General features: G+C 42.1%; 1 protein-coding gene across 6 annotated transcripts in view; it reads right to left on the bottom strand.

Annotated features, from left to right (window-relative positions):
- Nucleotides 1-4188: 4188 nt before the first annotated feature.
- Nucleotides 4189-23806, bottom strand: part of POU2F2 (POU class 2 homeobox 2) — a 112517-nt gene continuing 92899 nt past the window's right edge. For 5 of the 6 annotated variants that reach the window (XM_088453177.1, XM_088453178.1, XM_088453181.1 and 2 more), the window contains 5 exons: nt 23228-23404; nt 22672-22735; nt 21974-22133; nt 15229-15302; nt 4189-14596 (listed from right to left, as the gene is read on the bottom strand). In XM_088453177.1, the coding sequence (XP_088309303.1) occupies nt 14313-14596; nt 15229-15302; nt 21974-22133; nt 22672-22735; nt 23228-23404 (759 nt within the window). In that variant the 3' untranslated portion in view covers nt 4189-14312. The remainder of the gene's footprint in view (nt 14597-15228; nt 15303-21973; nt 22134-22671; nt 22736-23227; nt 23405-23806) is intronic. The other variant, XM_088453182.1, reaches the window with a different exon arrangement.

The raw sequence follows: 23806 nt of genomic DNA, 5'->3' as shown, positions 1-23806 counted from the left end.
GTAATCCACATAAATAGTACTCACATGACACTTTTTGAGTGACGGAGAAGATCGTAAAAGCAATATCCTTGAAGAATCAGTAAACACAAATTATTGTTATGTAAATGCACCCTTTTTTTAAAAAAAATGTCCCAATCTGCTTTCTACTACCCCCAACTGGGAGAGCTTCAATCAACCAGTGTTTCCATGAATTCCTGCAGTATTCTAATTAGCAGTCATACACTTTATAAAATGTGCATCCACCATTACATCTCTGCAGGACTGTGGGGGTCATTCAGACCCGGTCATTAGCGCCGATGCGCTCGGACCGGGTCGATGGCCCCCCAGAGCATGCGCACGACGGCGCCAGCGCCATCTTGCACATGCGTGAGACCCTCTACGACCCACAACGTCGGTCATAGCGGGTCTCGATCCAAAGGGGGCGAGCTGTTGATGTTGATTGACAGCTCGCCCCGTTTGGAAGGCGGGCCGGCAGCCCAAACGGGGGCGTTCCCATGGGAACGCCTACCGTTTGGGGGCGGCCCCACTGACATCACTAGTGGGTGTCAGTGGAGAGCGTCCGGCTCAGACAGAGCCGAAAGCTCTCCGGGGCTTACGACAAGGAAGACCCTACCCTAGGGTCTCGTCGTAAGCCCCGATGGGCTTAGGCGGTCGTAAGGCTGTGGGTGTTAACCCACAGCCTTACCACCGCAAAGGAGGACGTCTTGAAAATTCAAGAGGTCCTCCCCTCATTCAGACCGAACGCACGCTCTGTGCGGTCCTGTATATCAGGATTGCCCCAGTGCCGATGCCTCTCTATCCTAACTCACCCCTCTGTGGTCTCTAGAATGGAAGAGAGATGAGCAGTGATGGATGCCACCTCTTGGAGACCAAAATGAACATGCTGATAGCTTTGAGTAGGGAAACTGCCCTGTGAAGGGCATATCACTGAACTGCCGGGTGAGAAGAGGGCTGTAGTTATATGTCAGCAAGGAGGCATTTAAATAAACATAATTTAAATCTAGGAATACCTGGTTCTTTACATTTACTTTCAGCCGATCCCACTCTCCTATGTAAAGGACCTTTCTTGCCGAATAACCACGATCCAGAACAGAATGCCAGTTCTTTGCCTGTGCCGTAAGCAGTTATGCTGGGCTCCTGCAGGTCATCAGATAATGATATACAGCCGTGGCCAAAAGTTTTGGGAATGACACAAGTATTGGTTATCACAAAGTTGGCTGCTTCAGTGTGTTTAGACCTTTTTGTCAGATGTTACTATGATATACTGAAGTAACATTACAAGCATTTCATAAGTGTCAAATGCTTTCATTGATAATTACATTAAGTTTATGCAAATAGTCAATATTTGCAGTGTTGACCCTTCTTTTTTAAGACCTCCGCAATTCACCCTGGCATGCTGTCACTCAACTTCGTTGCTTCTCAGCCAAGGGAGTGGGATCACTCACAATTTTGCCTAAGAACACAGCTATGAATAAAGAATGGTAACAAAACATCCTCCAACTTCTCCCAACCATCCAAGAACAGTTTGGTGATGAACAATGCCTTTTCCAGCATGATGGAGCACCTTGCCATAAGGCAAAAGTGATCACGAAGTAGCTCGGGGAACAAAACATCGAAATTTTGGGTCCATGGCCAGGAAACTCCCCAGACCTTAATCCCATTGAGAACTTATGGTCAATCCTCAAGAGGCAGGTGGACAAACAAAAACCCCACAAATTCTGACAAACTCCAAGCATTGATTAGGCAAGAATGGGCGGGCATCAGTCAGTATGTGGCCCAGAAGTTGAGTGACAGCATGCCAGGGCGCATTGCGGAGGTCTTGAAAAAGAAGGGTCAGCACTGCAAATATTGACTCTTTGCATAAACTTAATGTAATTGTCAATAAAAGCCTTTGACACTTATGTAATGTTACTTCAGTATATCATAGTAATATCTGACAAAAAGGTGACAAACACACTGAAGCAGCAAACTTTGTGAAAACCAATACCTGTGTCATTCTCAAAACTTTTGGCCATGGCTGTACTATATAGTGCTGTTCATATTATAGTGTGCTAGTGTCAGAGGAAGCCTGAACCCAGACCTCATAGCCCAATTTTGGCACAGGGGTATAACCTGCAGTCATAGCATTTAGCTTGTATTGTGATTACAAGACAGACCTAATGCCAATATTAGAATTAAAGTTAGCGGAAAAAAGTGGGAGAATCCATTTAAAAGACAAAATAACCCCCATACACAGTTATTTGTTGCTTCATTATTCAGTAAATATCTAATAAAATATTAGCCTAATTTATTGTACAGAGAACTATTTCAGTATCATTTTACTTAGGACAATAGACACCAAATGACACGTTTATAAAACGCTCAGTTCATTTATTTGTTGTGGACATTTTTATATACAGTAGATTGATTACGTTTAGTGTTTTATTGTCTTGTACTTTGGCATTTGGAGCTTAGTGATGTCTACACGGACAGTAGTAGGAATAGTGATACCATGTCATTATTGCAGAATGAACACGCATAGGAACATCTCTATTAGTGGCCATACAAACCGTACAGAATAATGTTTTGTGTTGATGCAGGTTTCATGAGAATGTGGGCAGTCAATACATTACAGGACTAATGTATTACCCTGTCCCTCTTCTCAGAGCGAAGTGACATCCTGCATTGACGCTTAGCGCAGCGATGCAGGATGTCTTAGCGTTGATATGTGTTAAAAAGGGAGAGATTTATCAAAGTTTGGAGAGAAAGTACCAACCAAACTGCTCCTAACTGCCATGTTACAGGCTGTTTGAAAAATGAAGTTAGGAGCTGATTGGTTGGTACTTTCTCTCTCTCTATGCTTTGATAAATCTCCCCCAAACTCACCAGAGAGGTGGAACGGTAACTTACCTCTCCAGCAATCTCTGCCCTGCCTGTGCCAGTTCTATACAGAATGAGTCAGTGTGGGCACACTGCTCATGCACAAAAATCTCATCCTGGACAGGCAGGGCATTTGTGAAGACATCAGGATGCGGCATTGGTACTGGTAAGTAACACATAGCGCCATCCTCAGCTTCTGCGCAAGCTGTAAAAAGCAGAGGCATTAACAATAGCGGTTGAAGGCGAATTGCAAGGGCCGACTTAATACATTCTGGAGAAGCGGTAGTAACCCCTAAATAACCGTTGTAATGAGAGGTTATCACTGCTTCATAAATTTGTCCCCAAGAACCACTCAGGCCCATAAACACACCTTAATGTCACTGATTCCTAGAAACACAAATGCATTACTAACAGTCTTATAAACCAACAGAAATTGTAAGCACAAGCATGACGATCTCCACCTTTAGCAGCTATCACAAGTCTGCAGTAATAGGTTTAGGAGCGACATCAGTTTTGTAGACATTCTCAGTACGTATATAAAGTTTGTAAATATTTCCTCATAGTGACATTTGTCACCATGACACCTTTGGTTCGGATTTGTGAATTTTCAATAATGTTAATCCTATTAATTTTTGAGACATTTTGTGAATATGCTAATGACTATGTAAGTCCAAATAAAATATTCAGCCAGTTGCGGAGCTAGTGTCGAAATTTCATCAATTTAGCCATGAGATTTAAAGCGCCATTTTTACAGGCAAAACCAGTGGAGGCTCCAGAGGTGGGGCTGCAGCGCGGTCCAAAATTCAAAAAAAGTAGCCACACCAACTGCCAGTGAGTCCAGGCCGGCGATGTTTGGCAGCGTTTGGGGTGGCAGTTGGTGTGGCTCTCCTATTTTAATTTTGGACTGAACTATAGCCCCACCTCTGGAGCCTCCACTGGGCAAAACTAAACTTTAAATGAAGTCTTGCCACTTGCTGGAACTCGCAGACTGTTATTAGATATTTTAGGGATATTTATAAAAGTCATCAACGCAGAAACAAAAAACACATTGCACACAGATTGCTCTTCACACAAACTTTCTGTAACCTTGGAGAAAAACATCTGTCAGATATTTAAGTTGCTTTGTCATTGGGAAATGTTTTGTTTTTTACTATGTAAAGCTGGGTACACACTGGAGTGACCGACTTTCCAGGCGATTTCACACTATAGCGATATAGGCAATTTGTCTTTACGACTCAGCCCGGCATCGCTCCAGTGTGTACCCAGCTTAAGTGCAGCAATACTATGGTTAAGAGGGCTCCTTTACAAATATGCAGAATGTGCCCTGAACCACAGCAACCAATCAGCAGTTAGCTTTAATCTTTCTAGTGTTACACAACAAAATAAAGTGCCTGATTGGTAGGCGGTCTAGTGTAAAGTTTGCACCTAAATGCAGTGTGAGTAAATGAATCTTATGTAATCATTTAATCTTAATGTTTTCTCCCCTTAGTGTTTTATTTCATTTTATCAATTTGTGAGACTACAGAAGTTTCTCAGCTCTTGAATCAGGAGGCCTATTCTATTCCCATTAGCGACTTTGAGGCATCTTGAGTCACACAGTCCCAATTTTTCACATCTTATCCCTCAGTCATTGCCGTTTTGACAGATACAATAAAAAGACTTGATACAAGAAGCAGCTTGCGGCTTCAGATTGACCTCTCATTTCATGATTTAAGATATGTTTAATAGGTTTTTTTTTTCAAATGTAGACCAGAGAGGCCTAACTCATAACAGAACATCGACACATACCACATAATATACAATACACATTGCTCTCTTCAGGGGCGAGAACATTCACTGAGGATCAGTTGCTGCACGTATTCCAGTTAGTGGTGACCAGGGCCAAGACATCAGGCAGCTCTTGAGTTATTAAATAAAAAAAGCATAAAAGCCGCTAATTGTCAAGTTTTTGTTTTTAAAACTCCCCCCACCCTAAAATAAAAAAAATGGAGTAAGATATTCTAAATCAGGAATTACCCTTAAAGCCTAGAAAAACAACATTTTCCAATTACGTCAAGAGAAGTGATTTATACAAAAGACAAACAGAGGTCAGACAGCACAGATAACCTGGTCTCTGCTACCAAGGCTGTACAGTGCACTGTGCCGCAGGCCTCAATAGCAGAGAATAAAGAGTCATTTGGCAAGTATCTACATTATTTGGTGAGCTGGGAACAGTAGTACACCTCAGTCCTACTGGAAATCTAGCTAAATGATGCTTCCCCACAACCCTCTGCAGTAATCCATTCATTTCCCAATTATATACAGAGTATGTCATTTGTTGGCTCTAAATTCAGCACCTCCTTATTTCCACGTTCAAAGTTCTTTTCCTTAATAGCTGAAAAACCTTTACATTGCACAGCAGTTTGCTCCACGCAAGACTAGTCGTATCATACAAGGGCTCAGATTCAGTTAGTGGTGAGATCCCCATAGTAGCATTGTGCATTATGGTTCTGTGTGATGTAGGTATAAATTTTGCTCGCACCGCATAGAGGTGCGTAGAAAAACCCCAACAATATGTTCATAACTGGAATTGCCTGTAATGTTCATAGAAATATAACACGCAGTGCTACTACGGAGTTTCATGGCTACTTGAATCGGACACTTAGGGGCATATGTATCAAAGCTTGATGTGAGATAATATTGTGAAATATAGATCACCAACCAATCAGCTTGTAACTTACATTTTGCAGGCTGTGTTTAAGAAATTATAGTTTGGAGCTGATTGGTTGGTGATCTATATTTCACAATTTTATCTCACATCAAGCTTTGATACATATGCCCCTTAAAGTCACGATATACAGATTTAGTATACCCACTCTTCAGTAGTGCATTGGACTGGCAGGACGGATACGGTACACGGACACACTTCTGCACATATAAGTTTGACTGACAGTTTATAAAGTCTGCCTTTGGTTTGACCATTTCCAAAATGCAATCTAGAAACGTTATTATTAGTTTGCTAATTGCTCTTCTTACTAGGTTATTAAATAAGCCCCAAAAGTGTATAGAAGATTAATGTACTATATAAGCACAGAAAAAGATGCATACAAGTGAATAGTTAGAAGTGAACAAGATCACATTCAATAGTTGGTGCGTTATTTGCGGTTTTGTGTAATTATGTAATGCAGTCTTGTCTTCAAACTGACAGCGAAAAGGCAATACTGGGCAGATACTACACTACATGACACAGAGGCTCATACAGTAGGCATGTGTGGGTAGCATGAACCATTTATAAAACCTTGTGCAGAGTATTTAAGTGCTGGTAATCAAAGTAAAAAATTGTTGCGCGCTAGCATTGCCGTTATAGTTGTTCCTCTGGGAGATAACTAATTTGTCAGTGGGAATGTATCACTGCCTTAAGTGGTTTAGTCATTCTTTGTGCAAGTCATAAAGGCCGCCAGATACAAATAGTTTCCGGGGACAGTCTCTGCTGTACAACAAAGTGTGGCTGATATGGTCCAGTATTCCAGGACGTTTAATAAACTAGGTTGTAATTAGAAATGATCAGTTTGGTTTTCAGTTCGGATCCTCCTGCCAAGTTCGGTTCTCAGGTGGAAGCAAACTAGTCTTTCGCTGACATCTCGACTTAGATGTGAAATATGACGTTTTGCCTTGTTCCGAGATCCAATCTCACTGGAAGATCCGATCCAAAACCGAACCGCTCATCTCTAGTTGTAATATAATGCATTTGCATACTCAATGCTGCTATTAAATATTCAATTATTAAGACCAGAGACTAACAATGGTAGCTTTGAGCCTGGACCAGAATATACATAAAAACGTTAAGAGAAGGAATAGTTGATCTTCTAGTGTAGTAAATGAATCCATATTATATCTCTGAGGATTTGCGGCCATAAAGGGAAGCAATCTAATTAGTAAAGCATTTCCGCAGATATGGTTTCCTGTAGTATATAGTAGAGATCAGTGCAGGTGGGACCCATACAGTTTTGTTAGTAATACAAAATAAGTGTTAGAGCCACGGATTTAGGCTGGTTGATCATCACAAGAGATGTAGACAGCGACATCTGCACAAATAAAGTGTGCCAAACACAAATGTGCACCACCACCGCGCAGTGAATAACATTGTATTCTCACTGTTCTTTTTTTACATAAGGAGGATAGCAGCCGCGCAACCCAACTGTCTGCCCCCCCTCCCCCTATGGCCACTGGGGTATTTCGATATTAATTCTTTGCTCTGGCAATTGTTTGTTCTGGCGAGTTACAGTAGAGAACATTTTCTTTACCAAGAGACAAGATCTTTTTAAGTTTGATTTTAAAAAGCATTGACCTTTTACAGCCGTGCATACACCTCTGATCACAATACATATAAATGGAGTTCATGTCACAAGCAGCAGCGGCTTTGAAACTATTCCAGCATCAGAAAGATCTAATTGACCATTAAGGCTGCTCTCGCCCTCTTTATTGGCCCCAAAGTGAGTAAATGATATTTCGTCAACGTAGGTAACGAGCAGATTAATAGAACTGGTTTCTGGAGAAAAAGCTCTGCAGCATATTATCCCGGGGTATCTAGCATGTCACTGTGTGTACAATCTTGTGTCATTGTGCTTCCATCGCCCTTGATGCTTGCCACTGCAACTGCTGCTAGCGTTTGTTATTCACTGTCTGTGTGTGTGTCTGTGGTGCGCTTACAAAAAAAAAAAAGGGATTACTGCCTTGTTCTCGATAGTTTTTTCTTTGTATCAGTTAAAACATAGATATCAAAGTCAGCAACTGTTTCTACTAAAAAAAAAAATATATATTTTAAAGTATTACACTGTTAAGCTGCATGTCCATCTCGCTACTATCCTAGACCGCAGTGTCCTCGTGTTACTAACATCCCACTGCTGATAAAAGCCACTAAACCTAAAATACAGGTCAATCCCAGTTGAAAATGTAGTTTGTAACAATGCTAAGTCTGTATATTAAAGATCAAACCATGAGAGGAAGTTATTTCATGTACCTCACTTTCAGCTGTTCTACCCCATTCTCATCCATTCTAGTCCCCAGTCGTAGCTTGGATGCACATACCACCAGTCCTCAGGGAGCCCTAACAAGTTTACAGATCTCCTAAGTGTCACAACAGGAACAGTTAGCTACACCTGTGTATCTTTCAAAATTGCTCAGCATGAAATGAGTAAACATGTGCACCAACGATGAAATCTGGAAAAACATGTTAGGGGTCCCTGAGGACTGGAGTTGGGGGAACACTGACATATAAGAAACCTGCAGTGCAAAGGGAAAATACAACACCCATGATTAGAAAACTGTTTTAGACAAGTGTGTGAGGGTTTGTATTGTACTATAGGTTTGTAATATTGCTGGGACTAAACCAATGAAATATCTCTTTTATACAATGCAGGTAATCACTAGGTGGAAACACTAGAAGTAGGCAATTAGCTAGAGTGTTAAAGTACAATGTAGACAATGAGCGGAAATGCCTGCTTTGCAGCCCTGAGATACTGAATATTTGCATTGTTAGTAAATTTATTCACTAGTGCATTGTCTCCCAAACATTTTTGAATCACGGCACCCTAGAGAATCAGCACTTTTCATGGCACGCCTAGGCCAAAAGTTCCGTATTGAGAAACTCTGCAAAAATGATTCAATTAAGTAAATTGTGCTCACCTGTAATATGTTCAGTTATGGGGTGGTGGACAGGTTTGCACTTCTCTTTGGCCACATATTTTATGATTGGCAACCACCAACACTGGATTTTCCTATCACATTGACCACAGATAATGTTTTTGGGGTACTGAACCACAGACCGGTGGCACCACTGCCAGGTTGGGAACCACTGCCTGAGTGTATTGTTGTAGTGTTTGTATGTGCTTCATATATTTCACTGTCTATCATAAAGCTACCCTCCTTTAGAATGAGCATATGCTGAAAGACTGTGTCTGTGTAATTGGCAGCCATATTTTGGAAACCTCCAGAAAGATTTTGAAGAGATAATAATTCTCTCTAGGAAAGCCGTGATTTGAAACGGACTGTAGGAACCATATTTGGTTAGGGTAATAAAATGTAATTTTGGCAAGGTGCCAGAGGTCTTTTCTGGCGAAGTGAATTGGGCCACCTAGAGACATGGAAAGAGGAGAGCCCAGCAGCTGAAAGATGGGATCTGTGGCGAGAGAGTGGTTGAGGTGAGACAGGTAGAGTGAGTGTTTCTGGTGAGAGAGAGGTGGCTTCTGAAGAGACAGAGGTCACAAGAGACAAGCTTTGAAAAAATAGACAACTAAAAGCTGGGCAGACAGACAGTAGAGCTCTGGGCAGACTTACGTGGAACAGTTGTTTTCCATTGTATACCTACTATGTTCTCTAATAATCATTTTTGGTAACTACTACACTATTATGCAGGTACACTGATTTGTGTTTATGTGAATGTGTAACATGTTCCCCAGTAAGTACTGTGCATTGAGAATCCCTTAGTCATGCATGTGGGACAGAGCAGGAGTTAGAATTGTTAAAAGTTATCATTTAGGATGGGTTTATAATGCACTGTGAGTTCATGTAAATGGATATATAAAATAATCATTTTACCACATCAGCCAGTACATCCTGTAGTTAATGTGTATTGTTTTCTTTTTTTTTACTTTCATCCATATCAGGTTAGCTCATTATAAGAGAGAGGGGGGAAAGGCCCTCTGAGCTCTGTCTGAGTGCTGTAAATATCTCCCCCTCTACCATCACATGACATTCTGAGAGCCTTTGTCTGTAACTGGCAACCATGTATTGTAAACACCTGGGAGATTTTGAAAAGGAGATAATAATTGGTAGAAGGACCGCTAGGAAAATGCATGCTTAAAAACTGAACCCAACTTTTGCTGTTTAAATTGAAAAAACAAACAAAAAAACTATGCACATTGCCACTTTAAGCTGTCTAAAACACTTTGCAAATGTGTAAATAGCCCAAAGGTTTGTAGGTGTACCGTCTACCAGCAAAATGATCAAACTGCTGAAACAGGATAGCGCCTGAAACAACATGCAACATTTTACATATATTCACATAGCAATTTAGTATCCGTAAAAATAGGTCATTCCCACTATCGCATCACTAACAATTATCACTTTGATTTAAAAATACCACATTGCAGTTTCTAATTAACTAATTATTTATAATTATCCAATTTCATTAACAATCAAAGGACCATTTCTTTTTATGGTGCCTCATTGTTCAGCAATTGAATCAGATACACGTTATTCACTCTTTGGCTGATATGCTCCATTATCTGTGATGATTTGAAGATCTAATAATGTACTAAAATCTGCGATGAACATTACCATGCTATTTTCTGTTATAGTATATGAAGTAGCTGATGAGGTGTACTGTATGTATGATGCATTGTGGCAAGTGTGAGGACATAATGTGCAGGCTTCATGTTAAGAAATAAAAAAACCGCAATGCTTATAATGATACATATCCTAACAATATGACAATACAGATGGCCGTCATTACCCTTCCACCTATTCAGAGCTGTCTGTAGCTTTAGCTAACCAACAGAATGTCGCCACATTCAGGATGTTATGAGACCGGCGCCGCGATGCCGCCGGTCTAAATCCCAACAAGGGACTTAAGATAGGCGTCGAAATACCTCCGCCTCTGAAACTTGACGCTGGAATCCTGAAGGACGGTAGCCCGAACGAAAGTAAGCCGGGGCGACCTTAGTGTTAGCCGCAGGGGAGGGAAGGGGAGGAGAGGACGGTCAGATTTAGTTTTTTGTTTTTTTTTGGGGGGGGGGGTGGAGGCTAGGCACCCCTAGGGGGGAGAGTTAGAGTTATGCACCACTGGAGGTTTAGGCACGAAGGGGGGAACTTAGGTTTAGGCACTAATGGGGAGGGTTAGGCTACAAAACAGGAGGGTCATGGGGAGAAGGGGGCAGGGTAAGATACTTACCCGACCCCTGTGGGGATACCAGCCATCGGGTTGCCGCTGTCTGTATTTTGACAGGAGGCATCCCGACAGCCGGCATTACATACCCATTCCGCCACATTCAGTAGGGAGACTAATTAGGACATGGGAAAAAACTTAGAGCAAAAAAGTTGCCAATAGGCTGTACAACGCGAAAATAGCATGAACATGGGCAGACAAACAAACAAGACTAAACTGTAATGAATGATTACCTTTATTGTGTTACACGAATGATAACTTGGCAATAAAACATTTAGTGTCAAGTTAGTTTAGATGAGTAATTGTGAACATTAGTTTTCACTTTTTGTACAAACTTTTTTTTTTCCGGCACAATCCTGCTTCCAAAAAACCTAAATTAGTCTCCCTACTAAATTTGGTGTCAGTTTGTTTGTTAGATTGAGCTACAGTCGGCTCTGAATAGGGGAATGTTAATTTCGGCATCCCTGCATATATTTGTGTATGTGTGAGTGTGTAGGTGTGTACATAGAGATACAGGTACTTGTTATAGAGCCTTATGGTTGCACTTATACTGAGCTCCTGAACTGTACAGTGTTGTGCCACCTCCGGCCGTACACGTCCCGGATAAAGTCAGAAACTTGGTAATCCTGGCGTTAGCCAGGCATTCTTAGGTCTTGCTAATTAGGAGTACAAAGGACATTTTCACAATGATTTTTATGCCAGTTAACAGCAAGGAGAAATGCCAGGGCTAGAACACATTATCTAGCTCTTTAGCCGTCTATTCCCATAAAACCACATAAACAGCAATGAGACGTTCAGTTTATAACATCACAATGTCCCCATCTTCGTTAAACATCTTCAATGCAGATTTACAGGTAAGATATGACAACAACAAAAAAAAAAATCACCTAGAAAATACCTTTATAATTCAATACATCTGAAATTATCCTGGTAATGTCTGTAGCGAGCTAACATTCCTAACAACATTCATAGGACACCCACTCAGGCTGTATGTACTGTACTGTGCTGACTGTAAGAGGTTATGGGTTATATAGTAATTGCGGCCCTTTGCTGGGTACTTCTGCTGCCCCAACAAACAGTACACGGCTCCGCATTCACTCAATATATTACCCCGTCACTACCATAAGGCAGAGGTCGGCTAGGTCCACAACTCAACCTGCATGCATATTCCATTTTCTTCTTAGTCCAACCGATCAGTCCCATTCCTAGTGCCCCAATTTTTCCTACAGTTGAAGTCCTGCCACTTTAATTAAAGCAGAAGGTGGTTAACCCCTTCCCTGCATGAAGGTCTGCAACACATTTCACTGCAAGCCTCACTAGCAGATAATAGGCTAAGCAACTTTAGACATAATTTGGTAAAGCATCCCCTTTCACAGTATCATCTTTCCTTTAACCCGATTACATTTTTTATTCCCCAAAAAAAGTTTTTATTTTTTTATCCATCACGTCTAAAGCTAAAGCTATAATGAGGCCCATGTCCCTTTAAGAAAGTTCAAAGTTCACATTTCCAAAAAAAGAACATACAGCTAGAAAAAAAAATGTAATAAGAAAAAAAAGAAAAAGAAGAGAGCGTTTCATTTTTGGTCTTGTTGGTTTCTCTCTTTTTTTCTTTTTCATTCATCTCTCAGATATGTCCTCCACCTGACGTGGAAATTTTTTGGTATACGGTTTGTTCCCCCTCATTTCCATGGCGCTTTCTCTGAAGTTTACTAGTCAATAATTTTTTTATTTTATTTTTTTAAACACTTTGGCACAGCGAAAATTAAATGTAAAAATAAAAAAAATTCTTTGTAAAACCCACAAATAAAAACAAAATGGAAAAATAAAATGAGAGGTTTTCAAAGAGGCCGTTAAAGCTTTTTGTAGATGGAGATGCAGGAGGGAGAATCTGAGCTCCTTGCACCTCACCAGAATTTAGAAGTTTTTGGTTTCAACAACATTCCCTCCTTGAGTTTCTTTATTTGAATATTATCGGCTTCTTCAGATGAGGTATATAAGACAGAGAAAGACGCACCCCTGCAGCCCGTACCCTTTTAACTCCTTTTTACTATTGTCCATGGGTCTAAGGGCTTAGGAGGGGGAACATGAGATTTTTGGTAACACTATTTCTTGGTATATATCTTCACTCTGCCAACACTCAGAGTCTGTACTTTGGCACAGTGTCAGCAAAGATTAAGTTTTTTTAGGTTTGTTTTTTTGGTATTTCCCTTGTGTTTATTTTGGTTTAATTTTTGGTTTGCTTGTTTTGGTTTTGGTTTTTGTCCATCCACGGAAACGTGATCTTGGAAATGTATCCCATGAGAAAAAGGCCAAAAAAACTTTAAAGCTTGGCAGCGTTATAAATAAATAAATATAAATTAATAGTAATAGCATAGGACCAACGAAGCAAAGTAGTTATAAAAAAAATGTACAATTGCTAAAAAGCTGATGTGCACTATCAGGGCTAAAATATATAAATAGCAAAGTAAACAAAAATGTAAAAAAAAAAACACCTATTTGGTGTGTGTGGTGAGGGGAGGATTAAAACGACAGAAATGGAAACTAATATGTTAAACGTCATCAACTTATGAAATAAAAAAAAAAAGTCTGAAATAAAACATTGAGGAAGGGGGTGGATGGGGTTAAAAAAGATAAGTGCAGAATTTTCCATTTGCTCGGCAAAGAAATAATAGCAGTTTTCTAACCACACATAGAACTGGAACAAATAATATAATTCACTTTTTTCTGTAAACAGAATTGTGAACTCTAGATCTGTTGTAAAGAGGATAGGAGTTGAGAGGGAGACATTTTCTAAATAAATAAGTTATAAAAAAAATAAAATAAATCTATGTGTGTATCTTTCAATATGGACTTCACACATATACACAGAGTTACTCTGAGGTTCTAGAGATGTGTTAGGCTTTGGATAAAGCTGTTGTTTTGGTATTTGGTGTAGACGTGGGGAGTGGTCGCTATACTGAAGATGGCTGTTCAGCCTGACTTCCATATTGCTCTCAAACACCCCCACCCCATAAGCAGACTCTCTACTGCTACAGCCTCCTCCCCATTCTCCTAAAATCCATTCTTTGTAATAGGAGAATGTAGAGCAAGAGGAAGGAGGATGGAGACTCTCCCTGACCACCCCTGAATGTATCTTATACTCATCCTTAACTAAAAATGGCACATATCGCAACATGACTAACAAAAGAGCAGGGGTTCAGTCTTTAGGAATTCCTTTGGTTGGGGGAGCTCTGTACACCCCAGTAGGGCACAGCATATTTTTGGTTTCTCTGAAGTATTTCCGAGGTTTGGATTTTTGGTTTCTTATTTGGTTTAGGATTTGCTTTTTTTTTTTCTTCATTTTGGTTCCAATCCCCCCTCCACGCGTTTCGCTTCTTCACTGGGAGGGTTGAGGGGGAGAGAGGCAGCGCTTTCTAAAATGCAGTCATGCCTCTATCCCCCAATGTTTCCAGGGATCTCCAAGTAGGTAGAGATTCATAGCAGTTGCTGGTGGAGGTTGAAGGGAGAAGGGGGGGGGATTGTTTTTCTCTCACTCACTCTCCCCACTGTGCTGAGAGCCTCCTGGGCTGTGCTGGAGGGTGGGAATAGCAGCCTCTCCAGAGGACGTGGTGGAGGCTGGAGAGAGACTCGGGGTGCCACCGGCAGATGTGATGCGTCCCAGGCCAGAACCGATGAGAGGGAGACCTCCAGGATTCAGGAAGAGCGGAGGGCTCACCAGACTGGGGGTGTTGGAAATGCTGCAACCACTGGCAAGGATGAGGTTACCGCTGACATCAAGACCGGAGATTGGCAGAGAGCCACCACTGGTCAGAGCTAGAAATAGAGAATGGAATTAGAGCAGAACCTAATCTTGAGGGATACAGAATTAGAAACAAACATACTTGAGGAACAAAGTGAGTGCGTAAAATAAAAATAATACATATAAAGGACAATGGACTCACGTCAGCTGTCCTGGAATATGGCTATTGTTACACAATAGGAATTTTCAATACTCCAATTGTTAATAAACTACATCTACCACAATGTCAGCGAGGACTGTAAGGACCAACAGCTGTGTACAGTTATCACGCTTCCTGCTATACTTGACATATCTGTAATATGCGACCTAATTCTTGCTTCCTAACACTAATTGCACCACAGGTTATATTAACACTCTCTGGTTCACTATAAGTCCTTGTTTTTACTTACAAATTAAATGAGGGGCGGTGAATGAACAACATCTGGAAAAACGTTGTATCCCTTCTGTCGCTAACGGTCCTAAAACGGGACCCCAAATCATAAAGAACTGCCTGCGTATGTCCCCAAATGGTGATATGGCATGGGGGGTGGGATGTGAATGATGGAAACGGAACAGTCCATCAATACAAGCGTTAATGGGATGAAGCATACCATGGATAGTCATGTGACATGGAGAACGTTCATGTGACTCATCCTGTCCTACAAACCTTGTATGGTGGCCAGTGGGTTCCCAGCCATTAGGGCTGAGTTGAGCCCTGGGCTGACCCCGAGCACTGTTCCCCTGCAAGACCAAGAACATGGATAAGGTGGGGGAGAAGCATTTTCCAAAAATTTGTATAACTGGGGTTTCAGGTTTAAAAAAAAAAACAAAAAAAACAACACATTTAGAATAATCACAAATCTTTAAGTACCAAGTTGTCATCTTTTTTTCACAGCCGTGTGGATATTTTTTTTGATCATGCGCAATAATTATATTTTTGCACTAAACTTCACATATATAACATAATAAACTCAGCATTACACACCCCTGCAAATACAAGCATGGCTTGTGCCTTTGGTGACCAAACTACTACAGCAAGAATAGGGGGGGGGCTCTAATGGTCTGTACAATGGTAAACTCTCAGGATAACTTAGGTAATCCATTGTCGGAGCTACAGTCAGGTGCATAAATTTTGGGACATTGACAGAATTTTTATATTTTGGCCTCTATTCACCACCACAATGGCTTTGAAATGAAACAAACAAGATGTGCTTTAACTGCAGACTTTCAGATTTAATTTGAGGGTAATTACATCCAAATCAGGTGAACGGTGTAGGAATTACAACGGTTTCTATATGTACCTCCGACTGTTTAAGGGGCCAAAATTAATGGGACAAACTAAACAATCCTAAATCTAACTTTCACTTTTTAATACTTTGTAGCAAATCCTTTGCAAGCAATTACAGCCTGAAGTCTGGAACGCATAGACATCACCAGACGCTGGGTTTCATCCCTGGTGATGCTCTGCCAGGCCTCTACTGCAAATGTCTTCAGTTCCTGCTTGTTCTTGGGGCATTTTCCCTTCAGTTTTGTCTTCATCAAGTGAAATGCATGCTCAATCAGATTCAGGTCAGGGGATTGACTTGGCCATTGCATAACATTCCACTTTTTAGCCTTAAAAAACTCTTTGGTTGCTTTTGCAGTATGCTTTGGGTCATTGTCCATCTGCCCTGTGAAGCGCCATCCAATGAGTTCTGAAGCATTTGACTGAATATGAGCATATAATATTGCCCGAAACACTTCAGAATTCATTCTGCTGCTTTTGTCAGCAGTCACATCAATAAATACAAGGGAACCAGTTCCATTGGTAGCCATACATGCCCACGCCATGACACTACCACCACCATGCTTCACTGATGAGGTGGTATGTTTTGGATCATAAGCAGTTCCTTTCCTTCTCCATACTCTTCTCTTCCCATCACTCTCGTACAAGTTGATCTTTGTCTCATCTGTCCATAGGATGTTGTTCCAGAACTGTAATGGCTTTTTTAGATGTTGTTTGGCAAACTCTAATCTGGTCTTCCCGTTTTTGAGGCTCACCAATGGTTTACATCTTCTGGTGAACCCTCTATATTCACTCTTGTGAAGTCTTCTCTTCATTGTTGACTTTGACACATATACATCTACCTCCTGGAGAGTGTTCTTGATTTGGCCAACTGTTATGAAGGGGTTTTTCTTCACCAGGTAAATAATTCTTCTGTCATCCACCACAGTTGTTTTCCGTGGTCTTCAAAGTCTTTTGGTGTTGCTGAGCTCTCCGTTGCGTTCTTTATTTTTAAGAATGTTCCAAACAGTTGATTTGGCCACACCTAATGTTTTTGCTATCTCTCTGATGGGTCTGTTTTGATTTTTCAGCCCAATGATTGCTTGCTTCACTGATTGTGACAGCTCTTTGGATCTCATATTGAGAGTCGACAGCAACTGATTCCAAATGCAAATGTCACACCTAGAATCAACTCCAGACCTTTGACCTGCTTAATTGATAATTAAATAACGAGGGAATAGACCACTCTTGTCCATGAAATAGCTTTTGAGTTGATAGTCCCATTACTTTTGGCCCCTTAAAAAGTGGGAGGCACATATAGAAACCATTGTAATTCCTACACCGTTCACCTGATTTGGATGTAATTACCCTCAAATTAAATCTGAAAGTCTGCAGTTAAAAGCACATCTTGTTTATTTCATTTCAAAGCCATTGTGGTGGTGAATAGAGGCCAAAATATGAAAATTCTGTCAATGTCCCAATATTTATGCACCTGACTGTATTTCTCACAACGATCTTTAGCACTTCACGTGGACCGATCGCTGGTTGGACCCTCAGGTAGAGACGGTGTATGTTATCATTACTCGCTCCGTCTTAGAAGCCTGTTCATCGACGACTCTCAATGCTTCTCTGCAGCACAGTGTAATGAGCGTTCCTAGACAACTACAGAGTATTTTACCAAACGGTAATCCTTCTGTAAGCTGCAGGCAAAGTCTAAAAGTGGCACAAAGCTAGGACTCGCCAGAAACGTGTTCAGCTGGGTACACACTGAACGATTTGTGTACCCAGCAGGGCGATGGACGACCGCACCGCCGATGGGCCGGCATATGGGGCAGCCGGTACACATTACACGATCCGGTGCCCGACCGCCCGATATGTCGGCACCAGCCGCATCCGTCTGCATGGGGTCATCAGTCGGATTTAGCTGCACGTAGGGCCGACCTGACAATGCAGCCGACGACCAACTGGGATCGCGCTTGGTCGTAAGTAGTGCGTACACACTGGCTGATGTTGACGATGTGTCAGCTCAATCCGCCGAATCGGACGGCATATTGTCTACATATCGGCTTAAGTGTAATTATTAGCTCCCACGTGGACAAAATCAACTGTGACATGGTTAAGGTACTTAGGGGTCTATTTACTAAGCCTTGGATGGAGATAAAGTGAACAGAGATAAATTCCCATCCAATCAGCTCCTAACTGCCATGTCACTGGCTGCGTTTGAAGAATGACAGGAGCTGATTGGTTCTGACTTTATCTCCGTTCACTTTATCTCCATCCAAGGCTTAATAAATTAGACACCTTAACAACTATGCATGATACGCCAGTTCTGCATTCTCATAAATAATGGCCCAGCTCAACAAATGGCTACCTCCCCTTTGTGTACTCAACAAGAGCATTTCAATCACTGATACCGTCTCTGCTAACCAAATGACAGCCAGCTGAAATTGGTTGTCTGACTTTTCTGGTTTCTCCATTTTGTTAGATTAGAAAAAAAAGTGAGTGAGAAAGATGGCGGCTCTTAATGGAGGAACGAGGCATGGAGGGCCCTGCTAGAGGGGCACATAGGACCAGGTCACCACGCTTCACGTTAAGCTCAACAAAACCACCTTCAGACGATTGGAGAGCCACCAGAACACCATAGGGGTACTTTTGGCATAGCAGCTTTGGCGGTATTAGGGTACAACGCTGAATCAGGCCCATAGACAAGATGGAAGATAGCGCAAGTCAAGATAAAAAGAAAGATGTTCAAGTAACCCGCGTAGCTTCAGAGCCCTCATCGACAACGGAATGACACTGTCATAGTGTCTAATATGCAGAGACAAAGGGCCCGATCCATGGGTTGGCGCAATGCAGAGGTTTGCGGACTGGAGCATCATTTTTTGTACTGCGCGTGCATCAAGTTTGTTTGGTCACCGTGAGGATTTGGATGCATAGTGATTGAGCGTTTGGCGGGGGGGGGGGGAGGGTTTGGCGAATCAAATGAAGGTGTGTCACGACCGTTTTGGGGTTGTGTCTTGGACAGTGACTGCACCTTGCGTACGTACTTGCAATGACTTTGGCGGCTGACTACCGACAGGCATTCTGAGCACCCATAGGGTGGCTCAGAGGATCGATGTTGCAAACAATAGGGTATCTTTGTACGCAAGTGGCGGATCAGAGACACAGCAGATAGGCGCCTCTGTACTAATCCCTCGGCTGCGCAATGTTCATATTTTCAGCAGGATTTATGTGCCCCTCTGAATCAGGCCCAAAGTTACCAGGATGACTTAAACTCAGAATGAGATGAATACCGGAGTTTACATGCCAGAGTTGAAAAGATCACTAGAAAATGTAAGCAGCTTGACGGAAGCAGCTCTTCTCCTTTACGTGAAGAGGTTATCAAAGAGCATCGGAACTTTAAAGATCCAGGTCTGAACTATCATGAAGAAAAAGTACAGATGAAACTGAGGACCTCATTCAGAGCCGGTCGCGCAGAGCGTGCGGTCGGTCTGAATGAGGAGAGGACCTCTTGAATTTTCAAGACGTCCTTCTTTGCGTTGGTAAGGCTGTGGGGGTTAACACCCACAGCCTTACGACCGCCTAAGGTGATGGTCGCGATGGTCAAGACCATCGTGACTATCGGGGCTTACGACGAGACCCTAGGGTAGGGTCTCCCTTGTCGTAAGCCCCGGAGAACTTTCGGCTCTGTCTCCGTTTGGGCTACCACCCCCCCGGCCCGCCTTCCAAACGGGGCGAGCTGTCAATCAACATCGACAGCTCGCCCCCTTTGGATCGAGACCCGCTACGACCGGCGCTGTCGTGCGCATGCTCTGTGGGGGGCCATCGACCCGGTCCGAGCGCATCGGCGCTAACGACCGGGTCTGAATGACCCCCTGAATATCTTCACAACAAACATGTTCACATTAAAAGACAGATAGGAGAATTTGACCAATGACAGGCAGAGTCCTGCCACTAAAGCCCTGCTTACGAGACGTGAATACTTAGCGAAATATATTTAAGCTTTCAGATGTGTTACACAAGCGTAGAGCAAAAGGAATTGTCAGGAGTTTCCTTACTAGCAGCAATTTATTTTGTTATTTCTTTCTCCTGGTGCCCGACCTTCCTTTATCCTGCTTAGTAAGTAAAAGCTGCTTTCTCTTCTTGTCCTTTTGGACATTTATCTATGAATACCAGGGTAGCTGCTGGAATTTCAGTGTTTGTAATCTGTTAAACTGGGCATTCTAATGCTGGATACACATTACTAGATATATCGTTTGATCGAACAATGATCGATATATCGTGAGTGCGTCGCTGGTGTGTACACCCGATAGATCTGTGAACGAAGTCCTGTATCAGGTCCAGCCCTGCAGCACAGCCAATGCCTATCTATCATGCAGATATACCTGGGCATCTTCATGTGTGTATGGGTGACCCGCCAACCGCCCCTGCACTGGCCGTCGACACAGACATCACAACTGGACGGGCAAACTTAAATGGCCACCCAGTTGTGACTTCTGGCTCGACATATCAAGTGGCAGATTGGCAAGTGTGTATAGCTTACCTAACAGCCCAGTCAGTCAGCACGACGGTCACAATGTGTGTACCCAGCTAAAGTTTTATGTAGCGTAGTGATGTGCTATTTGGACAAAATGTCTGACCTTTCTTAAAGCAAACCCTTTGCCTTCAACGGTAGAAAGTTCCCAATTTTGCAGAAAATGTATTTAAAATTAACAAACTTAGAAATAGAACAGAGAATTATGTTTTAAAGAACCAAAAAAACTCTCTCTGTTCTTAACTTGAATTTTCGAAACATTCTTCCAACTTCAAAAGAAGCCATAAGGTATTTGCCGGTTTATATTTAGGGTAAGTATTTGCTACATCGATTCCCCTATTACTAGAGTAACAGGAAGCACACTGTGGCCATTCAGCAAAATCGCTATGTATATTTAAAAATGCTTTTTTTCCCTCCTTTCCAGGAGCTAAGGAAAGTACAGCTATATTTAGTATTAAGTAATACTGCGGTTTATGTATCAAGCAGTGAAAAGCATGGAGAAGTTGCCCATAGCAACCAATCAGCTCCTATCTATTATTTTATAGACTGTACTTGATAAGTGCTACGTCAAAGCTGATTGATGGCTATGGGCAACTTCTCCCCTCCTTGATACATAAACCCCTCTGTGATCATCAGACAGCACAAAGTGGCATGTCCAGCAATGATCATTTTCATGTGGGGACAGACAATTGGGTTTTCTTTACATTCTGAATAAACCAAAACCACTATTAGAACTTTCCAGGAAGGGGAGAGAAAAGCTGCCAATGACAAAGGGACACGTAGGTTTACACATGTGATTATTGGATGGATTGCCAAAGCAGCAAGTTCACAGTATCTGTAAGAAACATGGCCTCTAGCATTTAAAAAAAAATATATATATATATTCAATCATACTACAGTACTTCAGGTTTGTACCACACGCGTTTCACAAATGTAGAACAAAGACATTCTACAGTGTTAAAAACCTGGTGTATGTACTTGGTGTCTGTACCCTAATTCCCACGTTTGCCCCTGTAGGGACATTTTTATAAAGGGAGTAAAAAAAAAAAATTTCTAAAGATTTCTGGCGTGATACGGTCTACAATGGTCACGCTGCAGGCAAAGCATTGGGACATACAACATACAAGACCGTGCTTTCATGGACCAACGGCCAAGCTGCACTCTAGTCACATGAAAATAATCTATATGAGGGATATAGATCGGTTTCATGATTTCTGACAGATTTGCAATACGTAACTGTCGTCGGTGATATATAATGCCATTATGAATCACCATTAGGGCCTATTGAGACTCACCCAATGCTGAGAGATTTTATATATATATATATATATATATATATATATATATACATATATATATATATTATATACACACACACATATATATACATACACACACACACACACACCTAGGGCCACATATTGAGCATACTGGGGAAACGCTTCTGGACCACTCTCTATTATGTAGATGCACATGGTTTTGTTTCTTTTCACATTTTTATTTTTTTATAACTTTTCTCCGGGGAGGGCTAAATATATCCCTACATAAGCAGATGTCAGCCTGGATAGCGCTGCTGAAGGTTACGCAATCTCCTGTGGGTCTTCCACCACTTACCCTGCATTTGGACTAAGTCCGGTCAGGCTAAGCCCAGAATGGGTGCTGCTCTGGGGACTGGTGCTTGTGCTGTTGCTTGGGGGAGGAGTGGCAGATGGTGCTGTGTTGGAGGGTGGACGAGGGTGGATGAGAGACCCCATTGCGGAAGGTAAGGTAGTCACTAAAACATACAGAAAAAGAGAGTGAAGCGGGGAAGCATTGATTGGGTTATAGGAGAGAACAGTCCAAGGTCCGGAGAGCCAAGGTAAGGATGGGTCACTTGTCTTATACGTGAAATCTATATACATGCATCTTGATATTTATCCTAATCCCTGTACAGTTTATATGGAAACAACTGTTCTATTTCATTAAGGAAAACAAACACAATACAGTATTCTTTTTTTTTTTTTTAAAATGCATGAAAACAAAGATGAAAAATATTCACACCTATATGAAGTGTATGGCGATATATCATTGTATCTGGGACAATACAATAACTGTGCAGGTGACAGAGTAATTAATGGGTTCATGTATAGAACATTCTGTTTCCCATTACCTGCATGGAGAGAGAGGAACCCAGTGCAGTCACTGCATAATAAGGACAGTAAGCAGTGTATGGGAGTGTGGCATGCCGAGTGCTACTGTGTATTGCATAAAGGCTGTCATGTGCAGAATACATGGAGGATTGTCCAGTGAGAGGAGAATGGGTGACTGGTTACCTGTTGTGCTGAGATTACTGGAAGCCAGGGAAGTGAGCGTGGGGGCAGACACCACGGGGGACACCTGGAGCAGATCAAGGAAAGGAGGAAACATGAGACAGTGAAGGGTGGGTGAGGAAAGAGAGGTGAGGCAGGAGGAAAAACCCGAGGCTGTGTATGGAGCAGGACACGTGGAACACTTACACCAGGCGCTCTGCATACATATACTGGCATTTGATCGTTAGGAAATGAAGGGGCCCAAAATAATCAACTGGATTTTAACAGACTTGTAAATCCAGTAAAGTAATGACTGCAACCATAAGCCTACAGCATGCAAACCACCGAATAACCGGATCAGCCAATCATCAGGTGATATTACCAAATTTGCCAATGTGTGAACCTAGCTTTAGAGTAAATTTACAAAACCACCATATAATGGCGAATGGCTTAAATACGCAGATGCTTACACGCTTAACTTGTTATATACAGCTTATTGCAGTGACCCTGCAGTTGAGTGCTCCACGCCTGACCCCATACAGCTCCCTCAAGTAATGGAGGTGAATGAATGAGTCGTTACCATGTGTGTCGCATACAGCTGCCCCTTGCCTTGGTTGGGCATAAGCGGCATACTGCTGCAAGGGTTGATGCGTTTTTCCTTCTGCCGACGGTTACAGAACCACACGCGGATCACTTCCTTCTCCATGTTCAGCTGCTCAGCAATCACAAGGATCTCCTCAGAGGTAGGTTTCTGGTTCTGTAGAGCATCATTACATACAGGAAGGAAGGAAAGAGGAGATAATATGAGGAGACATAGAAGAGTATAATAGCAAGCAATGAGAGAAATGGGGAACGGTGGGCGATTGCTACAATATCACAGAACGTACTGCCCGAGGAGCGACCACCAAGGTCAGTGTGGCCCGAGGAGCGACCATCAAGGTCAGTGTGGCCCGAGGAGCGACCACCAAGGTCAGTGTGGCCCAAGGAGCGACCACCAAGGTCAGTGTGGCCCGAGAACTATGAAGGGGACAGGCTAATAAAAAAGTGCAAAAATTAGCTTCTAAAAATGTACCAGAAAAGGCTGAAAGGATCTATAACAAAGAAGGGAGAGGTGTATAGAGCACTTAGAATATATCAACTGGTTTAACAAGGTAAAGAA

The sequence above is a fragment of the Taudactylus pleione genome, unplaced genomic scaffold, assembly GCF_031769625.1.
Source record: "Taudactylus pleione unplaced genomic scaffold, aTauple2 ptg000572l, whole genome shotgun sequence".
Taxonomy (NCBI): domain Eukaryota; kingdom Metazoa; phylum Chordata; class Amphibia; order Anura; family Myobatrachidae; genus Taudactylus; species Taudactylus pleione.
The sequence above is the reverse complement of the archived record's forward strand: the minus strand, read 5'-3'. Positions and strand labels throughout refer to the sequence as shown.